The sequence below is a fragment of the Centrocercus urophasianus genome, unplaced genomic scaffold, assembly GCF_019232065.1.
Source record: "Centrocercus urophasianus isolate 14NV4802_14NV808 unplaced genomic scaffold, USGS_Curo_1.0 seq_9, whole genome shotgun sequence".
Classification (NCBI taxonomy): domain Eukaryota; kingdom Metazoa; phylum Chordata; class Aves; order Galliformes; family Phasianidae; genus Centrocercus; species Centrocercus urophasianus.
This window is the reverse complement of record NW_024885532.1, coordinates 26,928,973-26,940,893: the sequence shown is the minus strand read 5'-3', so window position 1 is coordinate 26,940,893 and position 11,921 is coordinate 26,928,973. Positions and strand designations below refer to the sequence as shown.

At 43.2% G+C, this 11,921-nt stretch overlaps 1 protein-coding gene across 1 annotated transcript; it reads left to right on the top strand.

Annotated features, from left to right (window-relative positions):
• Positions 1-3,769: 3,769 nt before the first annotated feature.
• On the top strand, positions 3,770-10,109 carry LOC122171585 (regulatory factor X associated protein). Its single transcript, XM_042839279.1, is given in 4 exon segments — positions 3,770-3,803; positions 3,806-4,407; positions 6,590-6,697; positions 8,321-10,109. Coding segments are annotated over 4 exon segments (855 nt in total). The 3' UTR covers positions 8,432-10,109.
• Positions 10,110-11,921: the final 1,812 nt, after the last annotated feature.

Sequence of the window (11,921 nt, the reverse complement as noted above, 5' to 3'; positions counted from 1 at the left end):
CCCACACCGCTGCAGTTTTTTAAGAAGGGCTTAATTTGTTAGTGGTTCCAAATTTATTTTCTGCTTATGTTTCTACGCCCTCAAGCAAGCAAAGGGCAAGGTCCTGTAGTAATGAGAATTGGTTAATACCTTATATAGTAGTTCAATAACACGCTTCCTAAATATCAAATCAATTTGCTAATTAATTAACCCCCTCGGTATTTTTGTAAGGCACTGTTAGTTTTCTGATTTATTTTTTCCCTCAGATGAGGAAAATGAGAACTTGGGAATGGAAACGTGCTTCTAGAAACACTCTCCAATGAGATCCCCAGGTGTTACTGGGGTGTCTGAGGCAGAATCCAGCTCATTCAAAAAGACAGGGCTTTTCTAGAAGAGCATTTGCATGGAAACCTTTGCACTGGAAATGGTTTTCTCCTTTAGCCTCGAGCTGTTTAAATCTGCTGGTCTTACTGGCCTGAACCAAAATCTACCTGTCTCGGTGGGGTTTGAAAAAAGCAGTGGCACTTTTTTCTTGAATATCATCAGTATCAGCCTCCAACTTCTCATTTGCATTTTAATTATTGTGTGGATGTGTGAAGGTGTGAAGTGAGTGTGGGTGGAGAAAAATGCTTTTATTTTGGATTCATTATTACTTTTGAATTTATTTTAATTCATGTCAGGGATACTTAGAATTTTAAGTAGGCATTCTTTCAAGCTGTATTCAAACTCAAAAGAATAAACAAAAACGACTTCAATTGAGCTACAATGCAAAAAAAAAAAAAAAAAAGAAATAAACAAACCCTCAAAATATTTACTGATATCCTCTATTCTGAGCTCACCATCTAAAGAGATAAAAGGCAGAATGTTAAAGCTGTATGTTATAGTTACATGCTTAACTACTAGTGCAGATATAAGGCTGAGAGTCACAAAGAAGGTGTTGTGAGGAGTGGCTGTGGCAGAAACAAAAGGCGCTGTGAAGCAGGTGTGGGGGAAGTGTCTCCATTGACAAAAAGAAATAGTCTTCAATATTAGTTTAAACAGTAGAGCAGGGAGCCATCTTGCTAATTGTAAAGATGATTGACAGGTCAAAGGAGATGAGGATAGAGTACTCAGTTCATTGTAATTTGTCTGAGTCATTAGCTGTTTTGACAGATGAGGGAGAAGTGTCTTAGGCATGGTCAAGGTTGAAAGTGAATGGCTACAACTGTAAATGGCATAATCATTTGTCTTAATGACAGCTGTGGCAATTACCAAAGAACAAATGGGATCATGGGATCAGCACGGTTTCTTTAATATGAGATGAACTTCTGTGTACAATGAGTAAGGCTAGAACTCATGGAGAGAAAAGAAAAATGAAGGGGGAGTAAATAGCAGATGATCACTGAGATGAAAGTCAGTGGGACTTGTCTGTGGAAGTTAGGAAAATTCAGCACCTGTAGCACAGAAAGATGGCACAGAAGAAAAATGAAAGGTTGACAAAATAATTACTTTTTTTTTTTTTTTTTTTTTGGATAGATTTAATTCAATTTCACTCCAGGAAAAAAAAGAAAAAAGAAAAAAAGAAAAAAAGAAGACAGGACTGAGGAGTTAAAAGGTGGCTGAAATAAATGATACAGGGTTTATTTACATTCCATAAGTAATGTAAATTCCATAGAATAGGCTTAAGTTGGAAAAGACCTTAAAAATCATTGAGCTCCAACCCCCTGCCATGGGCAGTGCCACTCAGCAGCTCAGAGTGCCCAGGGCCCCATCCAACCTGGCTTTGAATGCCTCCAGGGATGGGGCACCCATAGCTTCTCTGGGCAGTTGTGCCTCCTGGCCCTCTGTGTAAAGAATTTCTTGCTAACATCTAAATTAATTTCTCCCTCTTTTAGTTAAAGCCGTTCCCCTTTATCCTGTCACTATCGGATCATGTAAGAGTCAGTACCCTGACTGCCTGGAAGCTCCAAGAACTGCAGGGCTGCAATGAGGTCTCCCAGGCACCTTCTCCAAGCTAAACAAATCCAATTCCCTCAGCCTTTCTTCATAGGAGAGGTGCTCCAGCTGTCCAATCATACTAAAGTAGTTTACTTAGAAAATATTTGTAAAGGTACAAATTGGGTGAACATGGTCTCAGCTGCTCAGATGAGTCTTGTAATAGCTAAAAGCGTCCACAAGTAATGCTGAAGCGAGATAAAGTGATAATCCATGCCCAAACCAATGACAGGATAAGAAAGCTGGAAGTTGCAAGTAGCAGAATGGTGGCCATTCTACCCCGTTTTCATGATGCCCTGTCATCTGAAATCTGGGAAGAAGACTCTCTAACTCATATGTGGTGTTAGAAAACAGCATTCCTCTATTCCTCATGATATGTACCAGGTGACCTGACAAGCAAGCACGCCTTTCCAGAGTTCAGGTTCTATATTTAAACCGTTAAGATGTACAGATGCAGTACACTGGCATACATATTCATTCTTTTTCGTGGTCTCATAGATACATGCTGACGTTCCTTTGGGCATGCTCAGTGATATCTAGGGTGATCAAGTGCCCACCTACTTCTTCTCCCTTTTCACCATCAGCTTCATCACTGAAGCCTTTGACCCACTTCCATCCACTTTTCCCCAGTCTGGAAGATTCCCACTGCTTATTAGGCCATGGTGAGCTACTTTTTAAAAACTGTACGCGGAACTGAAGGAAAATGTCCTTGCACGTTTTAAGGAAAAAGATAGAAATACACTATTGTGACTCCAGTGCTTCTCATGAGGCAAAATCATTGAGGCAGAAGATAAAAGTATTCTATTATGTCCCCTGTGCAAAATTATTGAGGAAAAACAAGACTGTTCATCCCCTAAAGGTGAAGTGGAAAGTTTTAGACTATCACTTATGGATTCGTTTTGCTAATGTACTGGTTCTTAAACTAACATACTAATCCCTATTGCCAAACAAAGCGACCTATATAAGCCCCATCTGGAGTACTGCATCCAGGTCTGGGGCCCAAAACACAGAAAAGATGTGAAGCTGTTGGAGAGGGTCCAGAGGAGAGCCGCAAAGACGATCAGAGGGCTGGAGCACCTCCCCTAAGAAGACAGGCTGAGGGAGCTGGGCTTGTTCAGCCTGGAGAAGGCTGTGAAGACTCCACACTGCAGCCTCCCAGTAGGGATTGTAAAAAGGAGGGGAATCAATCTTTCACTTGGGTGATAGGACACAGGGGAATGGTTTAAAGCTCAAGGAGGGAAGGTTTAGATTGGATGTTGAGGAGAAGTTTTTCACAGAGAGAGTGGTGAGGTGCTGGAACGGGTTGCCCAAAGAGGTTGTGGATGCCCCATCCCTGGAGGTGTTCAAGGCCAGGTTGGATGGGGCCCTGGGCAGCCTGGCGTAGTATTAAATTTGGAAGTTGTTGGCCCTGCCTGTGGCAGGAGGGTTGGAGCTTCACGATCATTGGGGTCCCTTCCAACCCAAGCCACTCCATGATTCTGTGATTCATAAGGAGGCAAAGTGGCAACACAGCAACATCTTTCGGTACCCCTCTCCCGCTGGCACTGGCCAGCGAGCAGGGCTACAAGCAGTCAAGGGACGGTGCACATGCAGATCCTCATCAGGACACCCATTTCCACACGCATGCTAGCGAGGCCTGCAGCAAGACAAGGAACTGATAAGCCCAGAGCACACCAACTGCTGTGATAGCGCTGAGAAGCGGTTCTTCACCCGAGAGCAGCAAGATAATACTCCAGGACACTACCCAGAAGCTCTGCCAGCAAGGAGCCTTTCCACTGGCGAACAAGATGGCGCCACGCAGGCGGCCCCGGCGTGCATGCGCAGAGAGCGCGGGGCGGCGGCGCCTGCGCGCTAGGGCAGCTGCGGGCTGAGGCGCCGTCGGGCGCGGCGGGCTCGCTGACCGGCGCCCTGCGGGCCAGCCCCGCCGCCGCTCCCCCGTCCTCCGCCTCCTCGTCCGCCTCCTCCTCCTCCTCGCCGCCGCAGCTGGCGCTGCTCGTGATGCAGCCGTGCGGCGGCGAGGAGGAGGCGGCGGCGGCGGCGGGAGGCGGAGTGCTGCCGGGCGCCGATGCGCCGCTGCCGCCGTCCGCCGCGGGCGGCCTGATGCTGTTCTACGAGCTGGGCCCCGGCGACGGCGAGGCCGAAGCGGGGGAGGAGGAGACGGCAGCGGCGGCGGCAGGCGGCGAGAGCACGGCCAGCCCCGAGGAGCTGGAGGAGGAGGAGCAGGCGGCGGCCTCCAGCGGCGAGGCGGCGGCGGCGGGCGGCGGCTGCAAGAGCTGCACCTACCAGGGCTGCAGCGAGACCACCACGCAGGTGGCGAAGCAGCGCAAGCCGTGGATGTGCAAGCGGCACCGCAATAAGATGTACAAGGACAAGTACAAGCGCAAGAAGAGCGACCAGGCCTTGGGAGGCGGCGGGGCCGCGGCGGCCAACGCGGGGGGCGGCCCCAGGGCTGAGGTGAGGAGGGGGGCCGCTGGGCTGCGGGGTGGAAAAGCGGCACAGCCAGCGCTGCCTGCTTTGTGCCTCGTCCGCAGCGTTTGTTTTGCAGCGGGAACTCGTATGCTTCTGTCTGCTTCCCCTTTGCCGTTCTGTGAAGCGTCTCCAGCTCCCAAGTTGCTACGCAGCCTGCGAGGCAGGAGGTTCTAGGGACGCATCTTTGCAGCCTTAAGGAGACCTAATGAGCGGGAGGGGAAATTAAGTTTTTACGTGGGTACTTAGCGATAAGACACGGGGAGACAACTTTAAGCTAAAGAGTGGGAGAGTTAAGTTAGGTGTCAACCCTTCACTGATAGGGTGGTAAAGTGCTGGCACAGCTGCCCAGAGAGGCTGTGGGTGCCCCATCCCTGGAGGTGTTCACTGCTGGGTTGGGTTGCACATTGGGCAGCCTGATCTAGTGCTCAATTTAGTAGCTGGCAACCCTGCCTACAGCACAGGGGTTGGAACGTGATGAACTTTGATTTTGCTTCCAACCCAAGCCGTTCTGTGATTCTGCTTCTTAGTTGAGAGGAAAAAACAACTGTTGCATGCAGTTACCAGGATGCAGGTGAATTCTGGGTTTTCATACTGGTACAACTTTATTACTCCTTTCCTAATGATTTGGCATGATCAGGCCACAAAGTGGTAATACAAATGCTTCCTGTAACTCAGGAGGCAGTGTGGGAGAGGTATACAATTTGAGCTTAACCCACATGTAGCAGTGGGTTAAGGTTTTTTGGTCTGTGGTATACAGTAGTGATTGCTGCACGTTGGGAAACAGAGGGCTTGTTTCTCCCAAGTTGGTTGGAATGTAACAATTTCAAGGCCTGAACCTGTAGAAGAAAGCAGGATAGCAGAACTTCTTATAAGGACATGTGGTCACGAGACAAGGGGAAATGGCTTTAAATTGGGAGAGGGTAGATTTAGACTAGATATTAGGAAGAAATTCTTTACTGTGAGGATGTTAAGACAGTGGGACAGGTTGCCCGGTGAGGCTGTGGATGCCCCCTCCCTGGAAGCATTCAAGGCCAGGCTGGATGGGGCTTTGAGCAACCTGGTCTAGGGGGAGGTGTCCATGCTATGGGGTTGGAACTAGATGATCTTAAAGGTCCCTTCCAACTCAAACCATTCTATGATTTTGTGTTAGTGCTAAACTTGGCGCACTGTTTTGTTGCACTGGTAGTATATTTTTTTGGCCTTAACAAGCACCTCTGGAGTCAGATTCTTAATAGAGGTTTTAATTCTCACCTTTGTGGACAGGATTGAAGTGAAAGACAGGTGGGTTAGATGATTGTTTTGTTCTGAACTTAAGCTTTTCAGGTAGAAAGGAAGTATTGACAGAGATTTGTAAGGATGAGGAGGGTGTTGGACAGGAGGAGAGAAGTAATAGAAAGCCAAGAAAGATGTCCTAAGTTGTGAATGTGATCTGCTTAAGGTTAACATGACTGAAATTTTCCAAAGCATGAATATTTTCTCTGTAGAACGTCATAGAATGTCTTCATAGAATGTAGCTCTAATTTGTAAGTGGTGGTTGTACAAGGAACAGGATAAAAATGCAAATGAAAAGTATGTAAATTTTATTGTTTCTTGCATGTGGCTTTGACAGGTCCATGCTAGTATACTGAAGTATGTTTTGTTTTGCTATTAAAAAAACTGTCACTTCCACCCAACTGCAAATGCTAAACGTAATTCACTTACACAAACGACTGAAGTGTTGTGAATAATTTCACTTACCAGAAACACAGTCAAATTCAGGACATGAACTAACCATAGTAACTTAGGATCATAGAATCCCCAAGGTTGGAAGGTAGACCTTCAAGATCATCCAGTCCAGCTGCCTGCCTATCAACAGTATTTCCCTCTAAACCATGTCCCTCAGTACAACATGAAATGTTTTTAAGTACCTAACTTGGTTTGTTTTGAAGTTTAGAAGACTAACTCATCTGTATTGCTGGAGCATTCTCTGTGGCTGATAGAACAGTGAAGATAATGTGGAAAGGAAAAGAGATCAGATGTTGAATAAATACAGTTGCGTTCTGTTGCTGTTTTCCTCTGCAGATCAATAAGATGAGCAGATTCTTTACTCTTAAGATTCTTCAGCAGTAAAAAGTAAATGTATGATACCAGGCTGACTTCTCTATTTTGTTTTGTCTTTAATGCTCAGGATTGTGTTGAAGGTTCAGTTTCTGCCTCAAAACAGAGAACAGGCTCCATTGGAGATCGCCCAGCAAGACCGACCCTTTTAGAACAAGTACTGAATAAAAAGAGACTGGTAAGTTGTGTTGTCTTAGAGGAACTCAGATACACAAAGGTGGTGTAGCACTGTTTCGCTGTCACCCTTTGTGAAGGATAAAGTCAGTTCAGTGATGCACGTGCATATTTTCAGATTTGAAATATGTTGCAGTTCAGGTGTCTGACTGTGCTGCTGCATGGAATGCAAAGGTTACTGAATTTATTGATGGTTGCTTTGGTAACTGAAGTTGAGGTTTTTTTTGTTGTACTAAGTAGGTTTTAATTGGTGAACCCACCTTTTCTGTAAAGTTTCAGATAAACTTGAAGAGTCCCTACACTGTTCTGCAAACTGCTGTTGTGAGTTTGGTAGGCTTAGTGTATCACAAAATTGCATACTGTTTGTTGGTAGAACAAACTGAGCATACTGTATTGCTGTGTTACACGTAGAGTGCACGCATGGCATAGGTTATGTTTTGAAACACTTGTGTTGTTTCTGTAAGTCTTCTTAAAGAATTGCCCCTAATGAAGGGGAATAACTCAGTACTTAACTATTGTTTGGGCTTTGTTATTGCAGTTCTTTCTACTTCATTGGTTTTCTTACAGTCTCCTTCCAGAAGCTAGTAGAACGGTCTGCCTGCTCTCTGTTAGCAGTGCAAAGCAGTTTTAGAATTCTTGCAGCCCTTGTTCAGAAACTTTAAAGAAACATCAGAGAAATCTTAAGTACACAGACTAATTTTCTCCATCGGTAGCGGGTGTTTTGTGTCACACACTACTGGTGTTTTGCACCAGAGGCTGCAGCAGTCAGGGTAGTAGAATGGGGAAGAATTCATTGAAATGCTGTAAAACAGAACTACCCTGTGAAGTGAAGTAACTTGAAAAAACTAACAAGCTATGGAGAAGCAGGCTGCACATCTGTTAGGTGAGACAGTTGTTGTTAGTAATCTTACCTATTTGGTGCACTTGGAGGTTTAAGTTGTCTGAAGAATTGTTGTTTTCAGCTGTAGCCTCTGCAGAATTGCTTTGTAATAGCATAAAGTTCTCTGCCCTTACCTGGAAACTGCTGGTCCCTTTAACTGTAAATCTGAGTTGCAGGGTCGCAGTACCTGATGCAGTGAGATGTCCATCATGTTCAATGAACAGCCAGCCTAGGGGATTAATTTGGCTGGAAAATAACCCTTTTCCTGCTTTATATTTTGGATCACTTCCAAACTTGATTTGCCATTTGGCCTTACAAACTCTTGTGTTGCCACCTTGCAGCAATGAGAATGAACAGTGTTCATTGGTTGGAAGGCAGGCTGTAACTGTTTGGAAAGGGTTGAGCAGTGCTCTTTGCAAGTATCCATCTGCAGCTTTAGGCTTGTTCCTCTCTTTCCACTTGTTTCAGCAAATTTCTGTTCGTTCACTGTAAGCTGGCTTAAAGGAAGTTGATTCTTAAAATCTCATGTCCAGTGATAATCGGCATCACGATTAGCAGTGGAATTTCTTCAGTTGTGTTCATTTAACCAGCTCCTATTTGCCTTTCCCATTCTAGGTTAGAGGGTAAGATGCAAACAGTTTTAGGTACTCTCATCTTCTGACTTCTTTGTGTTTTGTAATTCATCACAAAGGTTGATACTTAATTCTCTGATTCCTTTGAAGTCAAGCCTGCTTTCTTGCCTTGCAGTCCCTGCTCAGAAGTCCAGAAGTAGTGCAGTTTCTACAGAAACAACAGCAGCTGTTAAGTCAGCAGGCTTTGGAACAACGGCAGCAGCAGTTTCAAGGAGCACCTGGGTAATGAGAACAGATCATCACCTGCAGATGAGTCTGGTACTGAAGGAGAAATAGGATGTATATTTTCTTCAAATATAAAAAATGTAAATGTTTAAAGGAGAAGTAAAGCTGCTGTCATGTATTTTACTTGGTTCTTGTTTGCACTTTGACGTTTTGAGCTGCTTGGGTGTCTGCAAACTTGTGAGCAAATTTGGAGGAGTATTTTTTGATTCTTTTTAAAACTTGGTTTGATTTTTCTTTTTAATGGAAACTTGTTTGTATCAGTAATGTTCAGCTGTACACCCTTTTCCTACCAAAGTCTTCCACTAAATTAACATTTTTCTATATGAAGATTTACTGTTAAACAAGTCACTCTTTGATGACAATCATTGAAGGAAGTCAGTTACTTTCTATGGAAGTTGTGAAATAAAGTCCAATTTGAGCCAGTACTGTGGCATGACTTAACAGCAATTCCTCAGGGATATGAGAAGCTTATATCCAGTATAATCTTGCACTAAAGGCTAAAGACAACATGCCATCAAGAAGTCAACCAGTGGCTCAGAAAAGCGTAAATCAGGTGATCCTCCTGCTTTGTATTCATTATATGCAAGTTGAGTAGGTTTGAAATGCTTCACTGTCTGTGCAAAGCATGTAAAGGAATGTGTGTTCAAAATCTCCAAATAGGAGAAATAGAAAAGTGCTTTGGAGAAGAGTCAGAGATGCAATGTATGCAGTGGAGAGTTGGACCTTGTTTTGTGAAGTTATTTTGGAGGACCAACTTGTAACACATCCTCATTTGTGAGCAAGTTAAAGCTTTTAACTCAAATGCTTAAGGTTTTTAACAGCAAATGCCTCCAAAATGTCAGATGGGATTGTGCATTTGTTGTCCTTTCTCTTCCAAAAAAGTATAGTTAAAATTATGGTAGTAAGACAACCGATAGCTGATCAGCTCAAGTGCTGGACTTCTCAGGTTTTCAGCCAATCTTGCAATTGATTTGGTTAAGAATCCTAACACCTTATTTAAGTAGTGAATCCCAAGTTTTGTATTAACCCTTATTTCCTAGTTGAAGCTATCTGAGTGGTGGAGGTGCTTATTGAAGTACATCTTTGATACTGCAGCAGTTTGATCTGCTGAATGATACCTGTTCAGGAGTGTTTGTCAGTCTTATGGGTTTTTATAAGCTGTGCTTTTTGTATGTATAAAAACTGTTCAGTAGGGATTTTTGTATTCAGCATTGTGTAAGTCGTTCTCTAAAAAAAGAGATCCAAAAATTTTGTACCAGCAGTTCTGGACCAATAAGTGTTTGAGTAAATCTATGTGTTTTATTTTATTTCTTTTGTTTGTTGTTGTTTGGTTACATTTGTATGTTGCTTTGTGTTTATTTTCTGTATTAAAATGGCTAGCTCTGGCTAGGTGATGTGAAAACTGTTGTGTTCTCACTCTAAAGTTATTTTAGCATGTTTGTGAAAATGTGTAATTTCAGCCCATTACAAGGAAGCACTTGTGTTGTTCTAGATGGTCATCTTAGGAAAGCATTTAGGCCAACAGCTCTGTCTGGACGCTTCTGAAAAATGAAGTAGTCCCAGGTACCCAACTTGGCCTCTGCCAGTTTCACTGATAGTTATTTTTCCTCTGCTGCTCTCCCATTTCTGGTTTTATCACATTATTTGCCATTATTAAATTCTCAAGGAATTTGTTTCAATTATTTCTCAAGAAAGATACGATGTAAAACGTGCTCTAAGAGCATTTGCTTTTACTGGATGAACAAGAGTGATTGTAATGAAATGATTTCAGAAATTTTAGCTGGTGGTGTCCCTCTGCATCTATTCAAAACGAATTAATTCTTCATTATGTTGCATTCATTGTACCATATATATTATATTTTTGGAGGCACCACACTTTCAACTTTAAAAATATTGCTGCATATAGTCTTGTAGTAGTTGGAGTCCTTACTTGTGACTTTTTTTTTTTCCATTGCAATTGTATCTGTATTCTTTTTAATCGTGGATTTTTTTACTTTCTTCTATGCTTTTCTCTGCATTTCTTAGGAACTAATACTTGGAAAAAAGTGCTCAAGTTTCCTCTTCACTAACAGAATGAGAAAAACACCCTCTGTTTTATGTAATACGCTTGCCTCTGCAGATAGGAAGATGTGCTGTACCACCAGTAGAAGCCTTTTTGTGAAGAAAGGAGCATTCTTCTTGCATCTAAACCAACCCAGTATTAATAATCTAATAAGGAGGGCCATTTAAGATGTAGTTTAGGTTGTGGGTTTTTTCTCATTTTTGCATATTTATAAGTTTGTCAAACATGGGATCTTTTGGAATGAAAGGTATAAGCCACTTTAAAACCTATAGTAGAATTAGGTAAGTTGGACCTGGAGTGGCCTCCTCACCCACTTGGGTTTTGAACACCTCCAGGAATTTTTGCAGCTTCTGTCAGTGGTGTTCAAGCACCTTCAGAGCTTTTTAAAACCACACGTGGACATGTCACTCATATCACTACTCAGTTTAGCACCATTTGTCCAGTCCATATATAAGCAGTTTGACTAGGTTACGGGGTGTCATTTCAAAGACCTTGCAGAAATCAAGATGCACACTGCTTGTTCCCTCTCTTGCTTGCAGAGTGAGGTGTTGCATTGTGGATGGCAGACAGCTGGTCTGCTGTCATTTACCTGTGTATAATTGCTGTTCACTCACAGTCCTGTCACATATGGGCTTGGAAATAGCTTTGAGGAGAATCTGCCCTTTTCAGGAAATGATGTGAGACAGCAGCTTGTAGTTTCCTGGATTCTTCTTTCCCTTCTTGAAGATGAGTGTAATCTTCCTTTGTCTTATGGTAACAAACCTCCCCCGATCACTGTGACCTTTCTGAAATGATAAGAGTGAGGCCATGCAGTGATACTGGCCAGCTCTGCAGCATCCTTGGTGGCATCTCATCTGGTCTCATGGATTTGTGCATGTCTTGAATAGTAGAAGCATTCCTAGACTGTTTTCTCTTATGGATTCTGCTTCACATACACTGCTGTGGGTCTTGCAGACCAGGGAGTGTAGAGGACAAGCTTTACCAGGAAAAACCAAGAGACAAGAAGAACCAAGTAAGTATTTCAGCCTCTTCTACATCCTTTGCCTGTAGGTGTACTGCCCACTGAGCAGTGGACCTGTGTTTTCACTGGGAACAGAAGTGTGAAGTGGAAAACAACCACAAAAGGAAAGCTGAATCTATACTACTATAGGGACAAGTAGCTTTCTAGGATGAAATTTGTTTTTAGATGATTGTTTTGTTTTGATAACTGTAGATGAGATATCTGATGTTGATTTCACAGCAATTACTTATGTCAGTTTCTCATGGAAAAAATTTTCACGTGCCTTCCTTAAACTTTGAAGTGCGCATGCATCTGAAAATCAGAACGTAATGCAGTGCCTGAATGTCTTAACAATAGTAAGCTGTGTAGGCCTATTTTGCAAATGCTTGTAGAGCCCAGCTACCTTTTATCTGGTGTAGTGCAGTTATT